This window comes from Dermacentor albipictus, chromosome 1, assembly GCF_038994185.2.
Source record: "Dermacentor albipictus isolate Rhodes 1998 colony chromosome 1, USDA_Dalb.pri_finalv2, whole genome shotgun sequence".
In the NCBI taxonomy this organism is placed as follows: Eukaryota; Metazoa; Arthropoda; class Arachnida; order Ixodida; family Ixodidae; genus Dermacentor; species Dermacentor albipictus.
In genome coordinates, this window is record NC_091821.1 from 314,192,355 (window position 1) to 314,216,141 (window position 23,787).

At 45.5% G+C, this 23,787-nt stretch overlaps 2 protein-coding genes across 3 annotated transcripts in view; one reads left to right on the forward strand and one right to left on the reverse strand.

The window, feature by feature from the left end:
- LOC135904577 (regulation of nuclear pre-mRNA domain-containing protein 2-like) overlaps positions 1-10,304 on the reverse strand; it is an 89,107-nt gene extending 78,803 nt beyond the window's left edge. Inside the window, exon 1 of the mRNA XM_065435440.2 lies at positions 9,601-10,304. Coding sequence (XP_065291512.2) covers positions 9,601-9,748 — 148 coding nt within the window. The 5' untranslated portion in view covers positions 9,749-10,304. The remainder of the gene's footprint in view (positions 1-9,600) is intronic.
- A 141-nt stretch (positions 10,305-10,445) lies between these two features.
- On the forward strand, positions 10,446-17,210 carry RpS17 (ribosomal protein S17). 2 transcript variants are annotated; one of them, XM_065435426.2, is made up of 5 exons: positions 10,446-10,593; positions 10,851-11,002; positions 11,367-11,472; positions 15,128-15,193; positions 17,106-17,210. In XM_065435426.2, the coding sequence occupies exons 1-5, from the start codon at positions 10,591-10,593 to the stop codon at positions 17,172-17,174; spliced, it is 396 nt and encodes a 131-aa protein (XP_065291498.1). In that variant the 5' UTR covers positions 10,446-10,590; the 3' UTR covers positions 17,175-17,210. The 2 variants fall into 2 exon arrangements, with proteins under 2 accessions (XP_065291498.1, XP_065291491.1); XM_065435419.2 differs by lacking the exon at positions 10,446-10,593 and adding an exon at positions 10,600-10,758.
- Positions 17,211-23,787: the final 6,577 nt, after the last annotated feature.

Sequence of the window (23,787 nt, forward strand, 5' to 3'; positions counted from 1 at the left end):
CGGCAGCGCTAAAACTCTCTCCGGATCAGTCCTCGCCTGCATCGGTATGTCCCTCGAAACGCTAATGAGTCTTGCTATTCCTTACAGACAAGAACGGCACCGAGAGCGGCGCTGCTGCGCCGGCTTTGAGAGCGCCGCATGCGGAGCAAAATTCTATTAGCGGTGGTACCCCTCTCCCATCTCTCGTTCGCGCCGCCTTGATTGCCTCCTGCACTGCGCGTGTTTGGGCACGTTTCGCGCCGCGCGCGGTGTGTGCGCGTGGACATTTCCTTCGAAGGGCGGTGTACAGTCTCTCTCACATTTAGGGGAAAACTCGAAGCGCAGCAGCTCGCGCAGATGGTCGAGGGGCGGGATCTTGAACGGCGTCGTCTGCTACGGCGGCGCACGCTGGCCGCATTGTCGAGAAACGTTCTACTGTCAGGTGCAGGGCGCTGATCACATCGTTACTGCGTGAAAGGAGCCGGTATTCTTTGCTAAGCGTTGCGCGACGCCCACTGATACGCCTCGAATGTAAGTTCATCGCTGCATGGCAGTCATAGACGACGTACTGATTCCATACATTCTTGACGGCCCGTTTCTGGAAGGCGACTATATATTCTAACGCGATAGGACGCCGATCCACACTGCTCGTGCTGTGCAAGAACTGCTAGAAGAGCGCGCAGTCACTCTCTTGGAGCGGCCGCCTCAATCCCCGGGCGCCAACATCATTTAAAATGTCTGGGGCTCGTTGAAAGTATCGCTGGCGCAACATCCCCTCTATCAGTCGCCCGAGGATAGGCTTCGATCCACCATCGTCAGTGACTGAGACGTGCAGCGAATGAACACATCCCTGATCAAGTCATTCTACACTTCACTGCCTTCCAGGATGAGCGCTGTCATCACTGCCGCTGGGGACATGACGAGATACTAACTGAAGTTCCGAGCGTGACGTGTCCAATTCCCCACCGGCGGGCAGGGTCTGTCTGGTGTAGCGAATGATTATCGAGAAAAATCATTTCCAGCTCATTGTCTGAACCTAAAACGTTCATTTAATCGTGTCCGTTTGTTTCACCGTGTTCGACTCCCATTGTTGAGTGCTTTGTTTTCCTTTCGAGTCAAACAAAGACTGAGCACGTTGCGCGCACATCTTGGTGCGTTTTGTCGCTGCTCATTACGGTAGCACACACAGTGAAGAAATATACGTGCACACGCTCAGTGCTCGGGCCCTTCGAAAGAACAAATGAACCATGTTGTCAAAAGAAGTTTGTGGAACTCCATTAGCGCCAATGAAGGATCAGAGTGTGGCGACGCACAACGTTTAGTAAAGAATATCAGCTCAGTTCCCGCAGTACCGATGAAATCGGTGCACTGCCCCTGACAGTACCACGCTTCCCGAAAATGCGGCCAGCGCGCGCCGCCGTAGCAGACGACGCAGATCACGACACCGCCCCTCAAGCGTGTGCGCCTGCTCGAGCTGCTGCCGCCGCACGACTCCATTGCTCGCCGCATCGCGATGCAATACATTCCGAGTTTTCCCCTTAGTGTGAAACAAACTGCACACGCTATATTTGCCTTTAAGAAGATCGGTACGCTTGACGATTATTTTTATATGGCTGCAATGCGGCGAAAGGGCAGCGTCTGCTTAACCATGTAAGGGACGCTGAGCAGGTAATTGGAAACGACATCGTATGTGCCGCCGGAAAAATCGTCAGCACATACGATGCGGCACATACATACGGCACCTACGAGCTAAAGTCATTTTTGCAGTTTCTCACATTATGTTTGCTACAAATCCGTGTTGTCTCTGATGGCGACAACGGACTTCTATCGACACTGTGCGGAAATAAACAAGATATATCGCTGCATAGCACAAGTACGACATGCGCACACAACTTTAACTAGTACGTCCCCTACAATATGGGATAGAGGCAGCAATGTAGACAGCTTGGTCATTTTTTAACAGTACTCAAGAGACGGAAGTTGAAAGTATTATTAATCATTCCTGCTTCAGCAATGCCGGCGCGACCAAGACGCGGGTGTGTATCGTCCAGTAACCCGATCGATCGGTGCAGTGGTGAAGCGGGAATGAACTCCGGTCATGTTCCATGCATCATGCACATATTCAATTTCTCGGCACGCGTGAACTTCGGCTACTGCTAGCGCATACAACAGACGTGGTTTCCATTCTCAGACAGCGCACACACAAACGAAACACGAGAAAGAAGACAGGACAAGCACTCGTTGAACTTAAAGTTTTTGTATGAATAAAAGGATTATGTACCGAGTAATTATTAATTTCACGTGGGTTAGATATAGAAACCGTCATACACTCAGGAGTGATCAATAAACGATCTCGCTTCGTTTGCCAGATGTTTACTTCGCTCGGCGCACCGCAGTAATCCATGTCTGTCGTCTGCTTCTTTCGTACCATTTTCTTGTGAATCGGTATAATTTCACTGGTGGCATCAACCTTTTCATATTTACATTGCTGTCGTGACAGTTAACAACACAATAATAATTTCCGGTTATTCGAAAGGCGCCGTCGCAAACAAGAGACGTTTCGCGCGCAGCGCGAACTGAACGCGGGCGCGACCGCGAAGGGAAGCGGCGACGGAAACCTACACCTTCTCGCGTGCAGCGCGCGCGAGAAAGCCTTCTCTCGTGCAGCGCGCGCTCAGCCTGGCCTCCTCTGGCTCAGCGCGAGCGAAGGGAACCGGCGGAAGCAAACCCCCGGAGGATTGGAAACCGTGCCGCCAGGGGAGAAACGAGCGCTGGCGTCTCGGGCGAAACTTGGCGTGCGCTCGTCTATATACGAACAGAAACGAATATTCAGTAATTTCGAATATTTACACACCCCTAAAATAAGTTCAAAGGAAACGTGCAGTTCCAACGCACATGGCGGAATCTGTGTGAAGCAATCGAAGCGTTAGTGAAGTGGTTAATTAAACGGTATACAACCAAATGCGGTGCGTACAACTGCGTTCATTTTCGTCCTATGCAACGTGTAACCTCATTTAACGGTATTGTTTATGCAGTACACCATTCACAAGCTATGACGAAACACCAAATCAGGCGGATATATACTGAGACGCCGGCGCAGCGATGTCACGAGAACGAAGCCGACGTGTGATGCATGTCGAGGGAAGAATGATGGTGAGATACAAAGCGCGACATATATGCATAATGGAGAGGATTTACATTCTGTCACAGTGGCACAAGGATGGCGTAGCACAAATATTATAATTTTTACGAAAATAAAGGAAACTGTTTAATGCCATCCAATATTCTATTAGGAGGACTGTGTTTTGGAGATGCTTATGAGCTGACAGAATATGCACAGGCTTTATGCCGTGGTAAATTGAATTATTACGCAGAAAACAAGTGCGCTCACTGGCACTATTTTGAGCGTAAATTCCACGCTATATAACTTTCCTTACTCGGCGGCACAGCGCAGAAGTACGTGACATCCGGAACAGAAGGCAAGGAGCGCGTCGCTTTAAAATCGTCAGACGCACTGCACCAGCGGAACCCACTATGTATGGGCAAGGCAGATGGTGTCCACGCTATTTCTGTTCACCACGTGACTCCCAAATAGCGACTGCAACCTATGGAAGGGAAGACTGAACTTTGAAGCATGCTATGCACAGTGTTTCTTTCTTCTTTCTTTTTTTTGCCGCACCAACTTTTTGAAAGTTGCTTGTGGCAGGTAGCATAACTCTAACTTTTGATTTAAATTACTCAATGAGGGGGTCATTCTTTCTATGATAAATCAAAATGCTTAGTCTTAGAATAATAAAAAATACGTTAATTAACTCTTAATTGCTTTACGGCACATATTTCAATCAACGGATTGTAGCTATTGACTTTGCAAGGCTTATCCAGTTGTAATGAATTTCCAGAATGACACCATCATCAACATCATCAGAATGGCACCACCAAACTCAGCATTAGAATGCACTGTTGTTCAACTTATTTTTTTTAGGAAAGCACTGTTTCATGCACTGAAGCACAAAAGTAACTGGAACGTCAATGCATCCCGTAGGACACTCTGAATTCGTTCCAGGTGGATATGCCTTGCAAAATCACTAGCTACAATTCGTATATTGAAATATGTGGCGTAAAGTAATTAATCCAAGTTAGTTAGCGTAATTATGTTCACTGTTTCATTAGGCATTTTGATTTCTCGTAGAAGTAATGGCCGCCTCGTCGAGTAATTTGTATCGAAGTTTAAAAATGAAAGGCACTCCGGACGCGAGTTGAACAGAATGCATAATGTTGGCACTGGCCTAGAGTTACTCAGGCCATTTTTTATTTTTCCGTTAACGGACGCATCATAATCATAATTATCATCATCATCATACTATTTTATGTCCACTGCAGAACGACGGTGTCTCCCTGCGATCTCCAATTACCCCTGTTCTGCGCCAACCGATTCAAACTAGCACCCGCAAATTTCCTAATTTCGTCGCACCACCTAGTCTTCTGCCGTCCTCTACTGCGCTTCCTTTCTCTTAGTTACGTTTAATTAATCAACTTTTTAAGCATTGGCTGCAGACCCCAAGTGTGATACGCAAAGTTGTAGACCACCTTGAGTAATCTCTCAATAAATTGTTTCCAACACGATATATCTCACGTGGTCTTTCTTTCCGGCGTTCCAACGAAAGCCCGTGAAATATGAAAAAAGAAAAAAATACCGCGTGACAGGGCACTTGCGCACTGCTATTGTGCTGCTCCAAAGCGTGCGATGGACGAACAAGGTCGACTGCAGCGAGACTCGCCCACGACATGGCGTTGTGCCTGGTGTAGGTATATGGGCATGCGGCTCTTATCGCATAACGCTGCAAAGGCCCCTGTCGCGGGCCAGTCTCGCTGCAGCCGACCTTGTTCATCCATCGCACGCTTGGGAGCAGCACAATAGCAGTGCGCAAGCCATCGCTACTAGATACTTTGGCGCAAGCGCCCTGTCACGTGGTATAAGGCGAAAGCCTTTCTAGGCTCATGGTGAAGCTTGTGTCAGCAGACACCGCCGAAGTGCCCACCGAAGCGTCATCACGCCATATGAAGACAGATTAAAGAATGAAAAATGATTGGTAGTGACAGTTAGTGAACAATGACGTTATAATAGAGATTGGTAGAGGTTAATAATGACTATAGTAATGACTACTGACTACTAATGATTCCGAAATGACCAATATGCCTAACGACGGCTTGTAATGACCACAATTGATTAGAAATTACTATACATGTCTAGTAATTACTACGAAATGACCAATATGTCTACGACGGCTTGTAACGACTACAATACATTAGGAATGACTAAAAATGCTTAGTAATGACTAATAATGACTATGATATGACCAATATGTCTAACGACTACTTGTAATTACCACAATTGATTACAAATGACTGAAAATGCTCAGTAGTGACCAGTAATGACTAATAATAATGAATAAAAATAACAAGAAGGAAACAGAAATAGATAAAGAGAGATGAGTGAATAGGAGACGAATGGTAAGAGGAGGTAGAGCAGGCTTTCGCCGTTCACCTCTTAAGAGAGGTCTTAAGAGACTCAAAATTTTTTTTGCCATATTTCGCGGGCTTTGTTTGGAACGCGGAAAAAAGGACCACGTGAGATATACCGTGTTGGAACCAATTTATTGAGAGGTTACTCAAGGTGCTTTACAACTTCGCGTATCACACTTGGGGTCTGCAGACAATAATTAAAAATTTGATTAATTAAACGGAACTAATCAGTTAGTAAAGGGGAAAATAAAGAAATAGCTCGAGTAACTCTAGGCCAGTGCCAACATTGTGCATTCGGCTCAACTCGCGTCGGGAGTGCCTTCCATATTTAAAACTTGGGTTCAAGTTGATTATATATATACAATGCGCTAAGCATTTCCGTGCCTGCCAATCTGTCAATTTAACATTCGTAAAATCCCGTCGACACGACACCCAGACGGAGTAGAGGAGGGGGCTCATCCTGAACACACATTTTTTTCCGACATGCCAAACACACTTGATTAAAGATGGATTTGGACGCAGTACGTAAGCAGCAATAAACTTGCCACAGCAAATAGTGACAAGAAACACACTGCTTGTATATAACTGACTTTTTCAGCGACAGCTTTAGGAACTTGTCTGTATAGACTTGTTCGCAGACATTATTCATCTTCTCATCAGAAGACTTCCATTGGAAGGTTCGGGGACCAGCGAGCGACACCTCTTTCGCGAACAGAACTTGATTTTCGTATAGTTTAACATTCGTAAAACGAACCACAATTCGTAAACTTTGCGGAAAATTCGGGAGACTTGGAAGGTATATACATTTCGTTACAACAGTCATTTTCTCCTGTTCTGCTGGTTTCTGATCAACTGTCCCTTCGTGTAGTAGATCCTAATACTGCAGGCGAGTCAAAATAAGTTATCCTTGGGCAATGTAATATTTGAGGGAGCCATTGTACAGCAACTAGAATAAGCATAAAGAACAGAAGACCCGGCACCTAGGGCGCTACGTTATATTGTACGTCTCCTCGTGGTTTTGTAAGGGACTGTAATAAATCGATTGTGTGTGTAGCGCTTGTGGTGTTTGTTTTACTTGCGCTACAATGGCTTCCTCAATTAGCGAGGGCGCAGCTTCACGCAAGCCAATGGCGAAGGGCAATAAGAATGGATAAATTGAAAATAGCGCCATCACAAAGCACAGCGCCCACACAACTCTTTAGTTCGCCGGGCGGACCATACATAAACTATAAAGCTGCAAACGTGGTGCAGAACATACGCTGATATGCTTGCCTGAACGTCGTGATGGCGACGATGATATAGCGGACCGGTATGGATCTCAAACTCTGGCATATAATACGCTATTATGTCTAAAAACAGCGTCTAGCGCCAGAGTCATTAAATACAGCAGTTGCACTCCGCTTGATCCTCGCGCGCGGCATCGGTTTCACGCTTCCTAGCTACATCGCACCGTTCGGTGCCACGAGAAACGATCGTGTTTCGTAAATATCGCACGTAGTCCCGAGTGAATGTGTCGACAGTAAGACACGCTATTGCTCCGGCAAGAAGGCGGCCATCTTTAACAGGGTTCTACAGAGACGCTGCCCCCCCCCCCCCCCCACACACACACACAAGTGGGAGCTGTGATTCACGTTTGTGCAGCTGCGGCTACAAAAAGCCGTAAATTATCTGTGGCAGACTGGGTGCTCGAAACTTTACCCCTGTTTACCCCTGAGTCATTTGTTAAAAATTAAATTATGGGGTTTTACGTGCCAAAACCACTTTCTGATTATGAGGCACGCCGTAGTGGATGACTCCGGAAATTTCGACCACCTGGGGTTCTTTAACGTGCACCAAGATCTAAGTACACGGGTGTTTTCGCATTTCGCCTCCACCGAAATGCGGCCGCCGTGGCCGGAATTCGGTCCCGCGACCTCGTGCTCGGCAGCCCAACACCATAGTCACTGAGCAACCACGCCCTGAGGCATTTATGTTGCCTCGGAATTGGGAGATCCGCATGAGAGGCATTCGCGACAAATTCTGTCCAAGTGTACATGAGGCATAACTTACAATGCTAGCCAAGCCAGCGCGCTTTAGAATGACGTAACGGTTCTGCGGAAAATCGCAAGGTGGAGAGAATGACGCGCTGCCGAAAGCGAATGAAGAAAAGCTACACTAAACAAGGCTGCGATACGCTTCTGGAAAAAGACGAAGTGCTAAGGGGCATAACTTGTAGGCCACTACGCGGCTACTTGCTAAGTTGCTGGCATAGTAGCGGTGCACCACTCGCATTTTCAGTTTCGCTGTCCGAGATTAGCTGTTCGGACACGCGCGTCCTTTTCCAAGGCTCGTGGGGCACCAACACTAACCCTTAACCACAGCGTCGAATAAATGAAAGACGCCGAATGGTTTCGCATGTTATCATGCAACAGGTGCAGGTCCTTCGCCAAAGCCGTTGAACAGAGCTGGCCGATGTAAGTGAGATGTAAAACTCTACATTAGAGTCAGAATATCATGCTTCGTTGCTTATCCTTTGCCATTCTACAACGATGATCGTTCGAAATTGCATAGCCTGTCGGTAATCCGCCACCACTGCACATTTCTCGGCTTACAGGAAACAATGTCCTCATCGTTCTGCTTGTGCCCGTGTTTGCACGCCTGCCCTTTCAGCACCGCGGATCCTGACCGATCTGCTCGGAAATAGCGCTACGCAGGTCCAGGAGCTACGAGAAACTAGGTGCAGGCTGCCCTCAGTACCGTTTTAGCGGTATTGTCCGGTCACGACACCGTTCTCCCATGCAGCTACAGTTACTCGGAGCGTTTGACCAGGCTGACTCTCTAGGCCGGCTGTATTCGGCAGTTTATCACCAAAATCGAGAGGACGCTCATGCTTCTATAGCGCACTGGCGCAACGCATTAGAGTTGGGAAAACGGTCGACTGTGCAAGCTCGCCCGCAGAGCCATACTACCGGAACTTTAAGATTGCTTGCCGTTGCTGCTGCACAAGCGAAACGGCAGCGTGGCCGAAAACGTCGCCGATACCACGAGTGGCGAGTCTTTGCGGAAGCTAATCCGCGGCTCGTTGAGAAAGACACGTGGCGCATTGTGTGCCAACGTGCTTAGCCCCATGGAAGCCGACCAGCAGCTGACAACGGCTTAACGGTCGGGTCCACAACCACCGGCAAACCACAGCCCCTAATCTCCTAGGGAACTACGAATATCCTTATTCTACAATCCAAATGCACTAAATGGCGCTTTGTCGGCACGGTAAAATTGAACATCAATGATAGAGGTGTTTCCGCAACCTTCCCCCTGCGATCATCCAGCGTTGCTACACTCGAACTGGGCGATTACAATATGACGCAGACTCCACTATGTCGGGGATGTGCAGCTATAGGTAATGTGGCTTTGGACCTTACAAGCTGCACCGCTGCAAGGTGCAATAGGCCCACCGATCAGACGATGTAATAGGATCACCAAAGTCCGATGCTGCGTGAGATAATACAGACCAAGCTACGACACTTTCGTCGTAGGGCGTTACATAAGCAAGTAACGCGAAATTTATATAGCGCGAAGACTATGGGAAACGGAACAACAAAGTACGTACAGTCACCACGGTAAGCACACACCGATGCTAAAGCAAGGAAGGTTAAAATACGCCATAAAATATTTCGTGGCAGTGCAATGAGTTGCTGGAAATAAACTGCGCTGGTATTCACAACGAATTAATCAGTAGGGACGGCCGCTCATTCTCCGCGCTTCTTCGCTGCAGACATCCAGCTGTTCGTGCAACCCAATCCCGTTTCGCCGAAGATGCAGCGACGATAAGTCAGAACCACGGGCACGCAATATATTCAGCGCCGCTTCCACAAAACGTTTGCACTGCTTCCAACATAGCCATTCATACCCAAATAAATAAATAACAATCTTAATCTTACAACAGTCCCGTATTTAACCACGCTTTAATTCGATTTAAAATTGCAATGCACATCCGTTCGCTCAGAAACACCGGCCAGTGAGAGTTCTTCGATGTTGGCTCCGCGAAAAATGATCAACGAACGCTCTTTCTAAAACACCCAATAGACATGCAACATGATGCAGAAAATCACGAAAACTTACATTTCTTCAGAACTTTCGTCCAGATGTCCACAATCTTTCTGTGATGCGCTCGGTGATGGATGATCCATAGCGAAAGCGTCTGCACACTGTCCTGCGTATTGGTGACAGAGGTCAACTTCTTCACAAGGTTCGACTCATTTATCGACATGATGCTTGCTGTACTCTACTGATCTTCAGTTCTCGTAGTTGCGGAGAGGAACGGTATCAAGGCATCACAACACTCTGCAGATTCACTGTGCGAAGCAATGTTCTGAGCAAGTCGCACCTCGGAAGCGGGAAGTGCGCCACTGTTACAAGCACAGCCGTCTCAACGAAGGCGCGATGGTCGGTGGGTGACACTTTGTACCAGAAACTTTTCGCTTCTTCGTTGTCGTCTCGTTCGTGGGCTGCTACGACGATATTTTTAAGTGAGCCGTGCACGAACCACTTAGCGTCTGCTAAGCCTAAGCGCAATCGCGGGGCTGCGAGGCCCCAGCGCTACTCGAACATCGTACGTTAGGAGCGGTGGGCGCCTGGCTCTGTTGAAGCCTCACTAGACCGGCAGATGGTCCGTGCTGTTCAAATCAGAGTTGCTCGGCAAAATTTCGTTTCACTCTGCGCACAAACCGTAGATAAACAAAATGTTTGAGCTTGTTGTCGCGCTTCCAATTCCCGACGAAAACATTGCCTCCATTTTGAAACTGGCAACTGAGCTCGAATGCACCCGTATGCCGTATGGTGGCGCATCAGCAGCATCGGTTTGGCTTGGTTTGGCCCGAAATTACAAATACTGGGTAGCGAGCGCAGAACAGCTGTAACTTAGCAGCAAAATTCAATAATTTCTAACTTTACCAGTATGTAATTTTTAATAAAAGAATTTATGTATTCTATATTTTTTTTGTCGTCAGTGGTCGTCAGATGGCTTGGTTTGCTGGCAGGCTGGCCGTTGTCGGCGGAAGGAGCTAAAGCTGCAAGCAACGTTGAGTCTTTTCTCCCTAGGAGCCTCTCAAGATGGTGCGTCTCACACGATCATTTCGTTCCAATCCTGTTTAATCTAAACGTGCAAAAGGAAAAAAACGCGTTAACACGATCGAATAGCTTCCAGACATACGTGTTGAGTAATTGGAGCTGTTGATTTTGAATCACGTTTGTAATTGCTAGCTTATTTTTGAAAGCATGGTGAGCGTTCGGCAGACGTTCTAGCAGTTTGGTTTTTGCCTTCACCGTTGTTTTGCAAGTCGGTATTGACTCGTAATTGACTTCTTTTACAGGGTCGCGTTAGGACGAAGACCGTGAAAAAGGCATCGCGCCTCATCATCGAGAAATACTATACAAAGCTCACCCTCGACTTCCACACCAACAAGCGGATTTGCGAAGAGATCGCCCAGATTCCCAGCAAAAAGTTAAAAAACAAGATTGCTGGGTAAGTGTTTTCCTCTTAGAGCTCCAGTACACTGTGATCGGCAGAGACGGCTGTGCCAAATGCCGTGGGCTTGCAATCGGCAGTGTTTGTACTGGGAACAGTGCAACAGGTGCCATTGTTATATCGGTGCCAGTAGTACACGTTCTCAATAATGGTTGCGACGAATCGATGCGAACGTAAATACGCCCAGGTAATCTTCAGCATTTTCTCAGCCGTAAGTTTTAATAGCGGAGGTTGGTTGTTGTAGGTTTCCGTAGATGGTAATGTTGGTTAGATCTATGTTTCGCTTCTGCGCGCGCTTCTCTTTCTAGTCTAAATTCAGTGCATGTAAACGTTCGTAACAGTGGTGCCGCTCTCACCGCAGGTTTGTGACTCACCTGATGAAGCGCATTCAGCGTGGGCCTGTGCGCGGCATCTCCATCAAGCTTCAGGAAGAAGAGAGGGAGCGGAGGGACAACTATGTACCCGAAGTATGTGACGTCTATTCCTTTGTTGCTTTGTTGATTGTTCCTTTGATGCTTTGCTTGTATGTGGCAATGACTACTTAGGTCAACTGTTCGCATGGCAACACCCTGCTCGCCTACACTAAGAAGTTCATACTAGTGCTCTGTTGCCTTCACTGGTAATGCATCGCGTCACTTATTTCTCGAGTTCATTTAACTATTGTGCGATAACTGCCGAGGATAGATTGCACTGATTTCAGCAATGTTGCTATGAGTGGAGTGCTGCCAGTGCAGTGAAAAGTGGCACCTTCAGCTGGGGCCGTGTTTTGTAACGGTTCGCTTTGGAACCGGTTTGCTCCTACAAGTGCCATTGGTTGGTGCTTCTTTATTGTCACGCAGGTTGTCAATCGTCTGGAAGCGAACCCATTGTCTACTATAAGTGGAACCATGGATAAGTGGTTCGTTCGAGAGTTCCGTGCGGTCACGAGCATGAAGGAAGGAAAATGATATGAGGGAGCATATTGCAATGCGATTGAAGCCAACGTGGTGGCCGAACATGTGATCGCACGTGAAAGTTCGTGGTTGGTTTTAGTGTGCCCACTCTGCAGGCAGAGCCACAACAGGGCAGCTGAATGAGTGTGCACTGAATAAAAGCTACTGGCATAGCTACTGGGAACCAAACGTCTCGGCAAATCGCAATTCTTCCTCCGCAATCTCAACACAAGAGGTCATGTGCTGGGCCACCACCATGGCTTCATGGAGCATTCGCTTGCCAAGGCTGGCTTCATGACGTAATGCTCCCTCCTATATTTTTCCTTGCTCCATAGTCGCGAACATGATCTCGAGGGTCGCTATAGCAGCCATGGCCACCTGCTAGTCTCGCGCTGGGCGGTGCAACAAGAGAGATGCCAATAGTGGCTTTGTTGGTTGTGTTGCTGGCGAGCTTTGGCCAAAGACGACGACGTGATGAGAGGCAATGGTGCTATGCGTTCAACATGAGCGAAGGAGAGTTCCGAAGGCATTTTAGGTGCTCCAAAAACGGAGTGCAATGGATTTGCAACAAGCTAGAATATCGTGTACCGCAAGATTTAGTAGCTTTGACGCTGCAACTTACGTGCTGTACACACGCACAACTTTTTTTTTTTCCCACAGCTTGTTTTCAGCAGTGCGTCTGGAATGTAGAAGCTATTGGGTTGCCACAACTGTCACTTGCATCATTACTGCCATCGCTGGGGTCATTACGGTTGAGGGAAAAGAAAAAGGGGTGTGAGAGTTCATCTACACAGTGCAGCAGAAAGCCGCAGTCAAGAACACTTCCTTGACTGCAGCAAGATTCATGAAGTCGTTGAATGTGTGGACGGAACTGTCCAACTATTGGAATTGGAACTCGCAATTCGGAACTATCACAATTGTCTGCCCCAAGAAGCTCAGCCACGGCTAAACAAAATCTTATTAGAGCGGCGGCCTATACACAGAGAACCGATTTGATTTCTTAAAGGGACACTAAAGCGAAACAATACATTAGTTTAAGACTAATGCAGCATTGTTTGAGAACCTTACAGGCAGTCATTTAAAAAAAGATAGTTTGATTATTAAATGAGAAAATGAAGGTCCAAGTATCAGTACTTGAATTTCACGCCGAAACCCCAGTGTCGGTACGTCAGCGTGACGTCAGGGATCCCAAAGTATGTTTTCGCATTTGGGCCACGTTGGCTGAATAAAGGTTCCCAAAACTTGCCATGTTTAATATTTGGTTCCTTTAGAACACAATGTAGTCAATATGTACTGCTATATATAATTAGTAGGCCCTAGAAGATGCCATCAAAATCCAAGACGTCACAGCCCCCAGGTGCAAGAACTTAAGTAGGCGTCGCCACCCGTATTTCGTTCTTTCGCTTTTTCTGGCTTACCAAGCGTCTTATCGTTGTAAGAGTGGTGTTTTTGGTGTTGTAGAACGGTAATTTAATGATGCAGAAGAAATCATTTTTCACTTTAGTGTCCCTTTAATGTATGGTGCATCACCTAGGGACATAATAAATAAATAAAACAAAATAATGCGGATAAAATTAAACCACCCGCTGTCCACGTTGGAAGCTCACAGTTATTACTGGAGATTAAATGTGCAAGTGCTCTATACAAACCAATATATTTTTTAACAAACTAGAAACATCCTTCAATTTCTATATTGTCTCCAAAGTAAAAACAACAATGATGACGTTACCTTGCGGCAGAACACCGGTCATTTATTGGTCCCCTTTGCGCCGCCACGTTCCACTTTCTCAGAGCGATGTAACCCAGACATAACAGCCAGAGTGAACCAGTTCCAAAGCAAACAATTACAGAACGTGGCCCCTGGTCCACTTATTTCGAGTTAACTTCAGTGCCTTGAGTATCTTTGGCTGTTTTGCAGAAGTTGACATATCGTAAGCCAATAGTAGCAGAGTGTGTTATACCAGTGTCACACATACACTTCTAATCGTGATTGGGGCTGATAGGGATTTGTACAGACCAGATCACAGGCCTGTGATCTGGTCTGCATCCTGGCGCAATATTCTGAAAATGTTGAAAACAAACTGAGGGCAGCTTCATAAGAAAATGTTTAAAACCTTTTTATCAGCAATAGTAAACAGTAAAATTGAAGTTGTAGCCAAGGCATTTGCAGTTGTGAGTGTCACTAATGATCAGCAACCATTGTTGATTGCAATAAACGTACTTGGAGGATCAGCTCATGCATTGATTCAATTGCACCCCACACAAAGCATATTATTATTGCATTGTGGCATCAACAACACATGGCATTTTTATGTATTTACAGTACTGTATAATTATGTACTCTTTGTGGACTTCTGTTAGTGCAAATTCTTTAATATATAGCATGCCTGAGAGCCTGGATGGTTTACTCATACCAAATTATGTCGCCTGTGAAGTGTTGCTAATTCACCACATGTTTGCATTATAGGAAGCCGGAAGTGGTGTCAGCACAACTAAAAGAAACACACATATATTTAAGCATGTGCTAAGGAGGACTATCTGCTACCCCAACAGCTGCTTTTCATAATATACAAATTCCCAGTAGACTATGAGGAATGCTTGTTTCAGAAAAATGCCAGTATTTTGAGCGCTACGTGTACGCTATTTCACTTTCACCTGCATATAGCCATCTCAATTAATCATCTTGGTGGGCTCTGCCACCTGGCTGAATGAAAGCGTTCGGTATGCCTCCATCTTATAATATCTTGTGTACGGCATGATTAACCAGCTTTTATAAGCTGGCATATGCTGGCCCTGCATCAGCACTGAAGGTTTGTTGAACAGCTTAAGGTACTTGTAGCTAGACGCACAATGTACCGGCTACGAGAGTTACAGCAGACACTAGTGATCACAATTGCATTTCCAAGGTGACGGCGAATGCGCGAGCTGAAGTGTGGCGCACTGAAAGGGGGGGGGGGGGGGGGGAGCATGTGTGTTCTAAGCACTCTGGCTACCATGCCACAGAGACCATATTTTCATTGGAGCGGAATGCAAGAATAGTAATGTGCTATGCTTTCAGTCTACGTTAACCAAGAAAAAGAGATAAAAACTATTTGGACTATAAGACTGCCATTCCCATTAATCAATTGTCTGTGAAACCTGTCACACAAGAAACCCTTGTAAGCATTAATACTCTTCTCATTTCACGCAGATTTCTGCCCTGGAGCAAGACGTCATTGAGGTGGACGGTGACACCATGGAGATGATGAAGGCATTGGTGAGTGCATGGGTTTACTTTGAAAGCCTGCGCAAACTAAATACAAAACATGGTGTGGTTTCAAATGAAGGTAATTTTTTAACATGTGCTTCTTTCAGTGCTCAATAAATGAAATAGCACAGTATTGCAGTATTATGTGGGCCAGATGGAGTGGCACGTTACTGGAAATGTGAGGTTTGCTTGAAAAGATTGCCACTGCAGACAGGTTATGCTGTGGCAACTCTCTCTCCCCCCCCCCACCCCCGTTTTTTCCATTCCGGCACGCTGCTTGATACTGTGGAGTGAGCAACAACTACCCCCTACTGCATATCTCTCTTAATGTCACATTTTATGCAACTTTTTTAACATGTAGATGAATAATTACAATCGCCAATGTTGATATTTACATGGGAGGTGACACTGATTTTCTATTTTTATAATTTTCTCACTTACAAAAGCTCTGTTCTTGCTATGAATAACTAATTCATTATTCATCATCATCCTATTGTGTCCATGGCAGGGTGAAGGCCTCTCCCTGCGATCTCCAATTACCCCTCTCCTACACCAACCGATTCCAACTAGTACCTGCAGATTTCTTCACTTCATCCTACCTAGTCTTCTACCGTCCTCAACTGGGCTTCCTTCTTTTGGCACCCATTCTGTAACCCTAATGGTCCACCGGTTATCTAACCTACACATTACGTGACCTGCCCAGCTCCATCTCTTAATGTCAATTAGAATATCGGCTACCCGTGTTCTTTGATCCACATTGCTCTCTTCCTGTCTCAACGTTACGCCTAACATTCTTCGTTCCATTGCTCCTTGCGCGGTCCTTAACTTGGTTTTGAGCTTCTTTGTCAATCTCCAAGTTTTCGCCCCATATGTTGACACCGGCAGATTGCATTGATTGTACACATTTCAGTGATAATGGTAAGCTTTTAATCAGGATCTGACATTGTCTCCCAAATGAGCGTTAACCCATTTTTATTCTTCTGTAAATTTCCTTCTCATGATCAGGGTTCCTTGTGAGTAATTAACCTAGATAAACTTACTCCTTCACAAACTCTAGAGGCTGACTGGCGATCCTGAACTCTTGTTCCCTTGCCTGGCTATTTATTGTTATCTTTGTCGTCTGCATATTAATCTTCAACCCCACTCTTACACTCTCTCTATTAGGGTCCTCAATCATTTGTTGTAACTCGTCCCCAGTGTTGCTGAATAGGACAATGTCATCTACAAATTGAAGGTTGCCGAGATATTCACCATTGATCCTTCCTCCTAAGCCTTCCCAGTTTAATAGCTTGATTACACTGTGGAACAGTAAATAGCATTTTAGAGATTGTGTCTCCTTGTCTGACCCCTTTCTTTATAGGTATCTTCCTACTTGTGGAGAAGTAAGGTAGCTGTGAAATCTCTGTAGATACTTTCCAAGATATTTACGTAATGTCCTGCACTCATTGATTACGTAATGCCTCTATGACTGTTGGTATCTCTACTGAATCAAATGCCTTTTCGTAATCAATGAAAACTATGTAGAGAGCCTGATTGTACTCTGTGGATTTCTCTATTACCTGATTGATGACATCAAAGGCACCTTATCTTGATGTATGCACTCTCTTGGCACTATATTTCAGGATAAAAAAAAAATGAAACTAGCACACAATTATTACAAACGCCTAATGTAACGTATTTCAACTTAATTTTTTTTAGTGTAATTTAAACTTTGTCATCTCTTACTTTAATTCATCCATGCCCAAAAATAAAACTCTTTTCAGTTCAATAATTTAATACTTTCTTGTGACCAAACGGGGCCAGCTGAACATTTTGATATTGTGTTCCTTCCATATTATCATACTGCTATAATTGACAAAGCAGTTTGCTTCCCTCACCATAATGTAAGCCTATATATGCAGTGCTGTTTCTGCCTTTGCAGGACATGGCTGGCATCTCTGGCCTGCAGACGACACCTCTAGGACCTTTCCGCGGTGGACAGCGCAACTGAGCTCATTACGAGAATAAAAATGTAAAAACAAGCAAAGTGTCTTGCTTGTCATTTTGCTTGTAAAACAAGCAAAATGTTGGGATATGCCAGCACTAATGATGTCGCACTACTGTACTTACTGTTGTTAGAGGCCAACTGCAACAACCTTGGACCATAAAAAAGCCTTGTTTCAAGTAGTGTGCGTATAGAGAAACCTCCATGCAAAGTTGCATGTTTGAAAAACGTGTAGATGCACCAAGATAAGCCCACAAAAATATACGTTTTATACTAATGTTGGAAAACACGCTCCCACTGCCACTCACAGGAAATTGGCTCGAACACGGAGAATGCACTCGGCTCCTCTGTGTGACCTAGGTCACACAGAGCGTTGAAATTGTTTGGAACAGTGCGGCGTCAAAGTAAATATAGAGTGATGTTTCTACTGCTGCTAACACAGCTGATGTGAAGATGCTGTCGACACTGCTTCATGCCGTGTCTTTGGTGGCCTACTCTCAAGTTCTACAACATGAATTAATTCTGTTGAGCTGCCAACAGAGTGCTGAATATCAGGCCACAGTAGGATTTGTGTCATATCCACTAACCACCAGGTGCACACATCAGCTGCTTTATGCTCAAGTTAAAGGGCCCCTGAGACAGCTTGGACAAATTTTGTAGACTTGTAGTGTACAGCTAAAGTTAATCATTGGTACCACAATTTTCGTGAAGCGTCTCGTGCAGTTGTGCATTTTCTGTTCAACTCATTCGCCAAGTGATTGGGACTAAGCTCTGCCTTCACTGGCTCTGCATCATAATAGCACGTCATGTCGACTTCCAGTTCTCTCTGAGCGAGCGTGCGAAGCCTCTCTGAACTCTCCGCCAGCTGCTTGGCCGTCGCCCCCATGCAAGAGCTATCTAAGCAGCGTGCGTTGCGAGCATTCTGTCGGAGTGCTGAACGTGTCTGGTATTCCGGTGATCAAACACTAGCAGAAAGTTTCGACAAAACTGTTGAAGTGAAGGCATAAACTCAAGCTGATGAAGGAACTTTAGCGTAAAGTACATGGCCGGCCTGATCGGTCTGTACAGTCCAGCCACCTGTTGGAGCAGAGCTTAACCAGCCAAACAAAGTGCTAACATTGCTCTAACCAAGTATAAAACATTTTAAACATTTACAAAAACAATGTGTTAATAAATACACTCCTGCGAAAAATTTGCACCAGCAGCAAAGAATACATTTCGTTACTGCTACTATGCGTGGTTGAGCTCTGTGCCACCAGGTGGCTGCACTATGCAGGCCATTCACATTTGCACTTCTGCTCGTCCCGTGAAATGGCACAGTCAAGTGGCCAGGCCCTGTCCCCTTGCGCTTGTGTTTACCCAAATACCAGACTCTCGAAACACTACTGTGGTAGTGATCCTCCGGTGTTAAATTGATGGCCGTAAACACAAATCCTGGCATCGATCGGATGGTGACAGTCCGATGCACTGCAGCTAGTCTGCTGCCTTGCAGAGGGACACGATGTCGTAGCTTGACATATTTCCAGTCGCTACGTTTGCAGCCCACAACTCAACAAAGTCGAATCATGGTGCTTGCGAAAAGACTCCGACCGCGGATCTCTTGTCAAAATGGAGCACGTTGTAACACAAGCAGACTACGCTTGCTGTGAGCCGGAAGTGCTTAAGCGTAGTGAGGAATTGTTCTTGTGCATTCTCTTTCTGTTACTTTCTTTTTATAGAAACAAATTAACATTCCAACTATTACAAACAACATTTCTTCACCATATAATGTTGGAAAAATTATTTATGACGCGCCCTGATGTAGCCAGTCGGATAGCTTGCCCTACTCGTCATTGGGGCAAACGGCATCAAATGGGTAGGGGGGGCTTAAAATTCAGCCGACTGATATGCTGCGATCGGCAGCAATGTACATTTTTAAAACCTTTTAATAAATTACATGCTTTGCGCGGAGCACTTGGATGCGTCAATTAATGATCAGAAGGACCTACTCTGATGGCTCGGTACATTTTTACACTATCGTCAAAATCGTTTCAGGGTCCCTTTAAAGGTTGTTAATCTGAAAATTAGACAATTACCAGCCCTGCAGCTTTGCCAAGACTTTCAATAGTTCCTCGCAGCAGACCCAAGGCTACAAGACTTGAAAGCAGATTCTTGCGCAGTGAAATGTGACCTCGTTGGGAACCCTTTGCTTCACTAAGTGGTCTTGTCAGCAGGTGTTTACTTGGAAGCTTCTCTCAAGGCCGCAGCTGGGATATTTTGCACAATTTTACTTTGTTGGTAAAATATTTATTGAGGCTCTATGATACTGAAAATTGAGTTCTCCACTTATATGAATGAAAATTTCCAATGAATAAAAATTTTAATGCAACAGAGCTGTATGTATATTAATTTGCATTTAAAAACTACAAACAATTATTTGCTCTGACATTGGCTACATTCATACATGTAGTCAGCACAGCCACAACACTGCAGTACACTCCCTTCTGGGTAGTGCCGTGCGCTTTGCAAAATTGGCATCCGCAGACTTGTGTGGTATTGTTCCAAGCTGCTCTCTTATGCAAAAGGAAAGAATAAGTCCGTTGAAAATGCCTGGAATGGTACGTTGTCCGACTGAATAAAGAGTGATGCTTCTACCGCTGCTGTCGCAACAGCTGATCCACCGAGGTGAAGATACTGTAGACATGGCTTTATGCCGTGTCTTTGGTGGCCAACTTTCAAGTTCAACAAAATGAATTTCTTTAAAAGCGAAGCTTTTCTTTGCCACCCTCACTGGGTTTCGTGACTGTGGGCCATGCCAGTGTTACCAGATTAGGTTCAGTTTTCAAACTTCTGCGACTACATGGACCCACCACCGCTTCTTGCATAATGTGACGCTGCTGTCGCTCTTTGCTCGGTCAGCACAATGCGGATGGTGCAGCGAAGTACTGTCCGCAGCTGTTTATGTGGGTTGGTGGTGTGTATACATGAGCGTTTTGCTGCAGTTTCGGTGCTTCTTGGGACAGCCTTGTGCGTGTTGGATGCCATGTGCATTTTGAGTTGACTGCCCGTACCATCAAATTTTATATGGTGACATGAATGCATTTTTATGCGTGGCTCCTGCAGCGAGAATGGGCCTTCAATGTGCAAGTCTGCTCGCAAGCGAGCAAAGCTCATGCAGGTTTGAACATTGCACTTGTGAATGTGGTGCTCTGATGAAAGAAAATAGTGCTAGCTTAATTTTTCTCATGCCGAAATAAAGCACTGAGAGTGTGTATACATTAAGAAAAGGTGCCTTGGATGTATTACTGCTATTTTAAATACTGCACAGATTGGCCTGCCGACTGCTACAACTGCTGATTATTAGCAACTATTGGTATTTAAGAATTAATTAGTTAATTGCACTAATGAATGAGCTACCTGTTTGGCCTGCTGACTTGTAACTGCTGATTAGTAAGAGCAATTAGTTCTAATTGTTTCATTAATTATCAAGCTGGTTGGTTTGCTGACTGCTACAAATGCTGCTTAGTAGCGACTATTAGTACTCATTCATTACTTGATTAATTGGTACGATAAGGACAGATTTGTGGCGCAGAGTGACAGGAAATGCAAGAGGGACAGGATAGGACACCTGGTGTCCTACCCACCTGGCATCCTATCCTGTCCTTTGTGTGTTTCCTGTCACTTACTTTGTGCCACAAATCTTTTGTTAAAGACATGCACCAACTTGCACAACCAGTAAACTCTAATTCAGCAACAGCTGATTAGTAGAGCACAGCAGACGGCTAAGCCTGCTGGGGCCCCGGACTAAGGACTCCAACAGCGCACTCTGGGGGAGCGCAGCAGCATTATTACAGCTCAGTAAAGTTTTTCAATCAATCTGCTAAATGTGAGGCTATACAAACATTAAGAAGGCGGTGGTGAAAACACTTGTTGTATACATAAATGGTGAAGTCGGAGGACCTGAGCGCCTTCAGCAATTCAGAGCTGCACCCACCTAGAGCTACCTGTGGTGCTCCCGCCATCTTGCGGCAAGCCAAAGCACAGATGCGCCCGTGATACGGGGTGCCTGCAGAGAGTTCAACAACTGAACCTAGTCTAGTAATGTTGGGCCCTGCAGCCTGGCTCTTCTCTTGCCAAATAGACCAACCAATCGCAGCGAAGCATGCGCACTACTGGGTTCCTTGCAGCACCACCAGATGGCGCTCGCCTCCATGCCGCCGGCCATGCAGGGGAAAGAAACACTTTTCAAGAGAACCAGAAAGCTCACCTTCACCCATCCACGGCTGCATGGTAATGAGGAAGTAAATGCTTCTTGCAGATACAGTGGTTTCGAATTGCACTACATATATATGTGCATGCTGTCTCTACAACCATGATGCGTTCCAGTCGTCCATCGTACTGGCTAGTAATCAGCAACTCCGCTTAACGAAAGGCTCAGTATAATTTGTGGGCACCTGTGCTTGTGTGGATGCGTGCGTGTACTCGTGTTTCGACTATGCACGCACAAAAAGCTTCACAGTATATAGATTCCAACTTCTGGCATCTCATTAAATTCAGCTTTTTCTGATTGCTTGATAATCCAAAAATTTTACGGCTAATTCCATGGAAGAAAATCTGTCGGTGACTGTACTTATTTGCATAAAGGGTTGAATTTCTGTATGAGGAAGTATAGAACTAATTTTACCGACTTTGTCATATCGAGGTTTAACTGCAGGGTTCACACATTTTCTTGAAATTCTTGAAAATCCTTGAGTTAAAAAAAGATTCAAGGGTCCTTAAAGCTCTTTGAAAATAAATGTGCCCTTTGAATTCTTTGAAAATTGGGGCTGGTAGAGACTTCTGAATATTCAGAATAACAAACATCACATAGGGGCCATACCATAGACACTGTCTATCAGGCAACAATGCTAGATATTTTCTTTTGAGAGCTTCACTCGGTGATTGCAAGCTGGTTTGTCCACAGCCACTAACAACAGGCCTGTTTAAATCATAATTGCCATCATGGAGCTAGACAAAGTGGATCAAGCGACTAAGCCATGCCACCATTTTACTGATTTGTTTGCTGGTTCACAATGCAGCCATTATTACTCCGTCTCTGAGCCCTAGGCTCTTGAAATGCCTAGTGAAGGTAAGTTTCAGACATTTGACTCTAGCACAATGACTATCTTTGGTTGAAGCCAGACGCTATATTAACCATCATGCCGGAAGGTGATTGGCTCATTAGGATGGGAAAGTTGACTGAAAAGCCACCTATAGAACTTTAAGCATCTGTACAACTCGGCAGCTGCTTGGCTGCAAGATATTGCAGCTAAGAAGATTTCAGTATTCTCAGTGTACGTGCACAAATAAGATTTGTTTCCTCCTCTTTAAATTTTGGCTTTTGGCATCCTTGAAATCCTTGAATTTTGAACTGAATGCTCTGTATGAACCTGTAACTGTCCACCCCTGTGGAAGCTCTTCCCTGGAAAACTGCAATGCAGCTCCCGGAGGTGATGCTACATTGAACCCCTCACCTGCAAATCCTCTCCTAACCTTGTCGATGCACCAGAACCTACTTGCTGTGGAAGTAGTTGGTCTGCCGTCAGTGCCCTTACATTGGCCCACATATTTCTATCATGAACTTTGATCTCCATGCACAGCTAAAGAAAGTGCTAACCCCTACTGAGTGCCGCTCTGTGTGTGTCACTGACAGTGGAACTCCAGCAGTGCTCAGAATGTGCACTGCATGCGTGAGTATACCGTCGACCCCCACACCTCTGCATTGTTCCATGTTCTTGACCACTGCCCTCATGACATGATCCTTTGACTCAACTTCTTGTGTGATCACTCAGCTGTAATTGACTGCTTGGCCAGCATCATACGATTTTACTTGCCTGTCTCAGTTGATCTCCCTGACACAGTCTACAGACAGCTCCCTTGTGCAGAATTATTTCACCAGCTGCCCAAGCCCTGACCTGTATCATTGCGGTACCCTGCCATAGTGTACCAGATGGTGACCATGTAGTCACTCTCTAAGTTTCTTTCGTCACAAAGTTTATTTTCCTCAGACTGTTGTGACTGCTGTGGCTAACCAGACTTGCTTCCCTCTCCTGAATTTCAGACTCTGCCCTCATTCTTCGCCAAAGCATCACCCTTGTCATTGTGTCTTCATCAAAGGAGTGCCAGCTTTTGTAGCTCTCACCTTATCCCACCACTTCTGCCCCACACGTAGTGAACGCAGTCACTTCTCCACTGGCACACAGTGACATCACCAAGATGAATGCCCCAGATCTTCCACCTTCAAAGGTAACCTCCTATATAACCTCAGAAGTAGATAGCCTACTTGAATATTTTTGACAGCACTCTGATAATATTATCAGTGTAGAGGGCACGTACAAGTTAAGCCTGCAAGAACTGAAACTTGGGCAAGTTTGTAAAAATTCATAGTTGACTTAAAGAGAAAAAAGAAATAATGCAGACACAAGAAGGAAGACCAGGCAGGACGAGCGCTCGTCATATCTGGTCATCCTTCTTGTGTCCTAATTTTCTTGTGTGCTTTAAGTCAAGTACAATTTAAACTCACAATGCGCTACTATAAATTGTAAATAACAAAAATAATTCCCCAAATGTAGAGCTTGGATTGAAAGTTCGGTCACTGAAC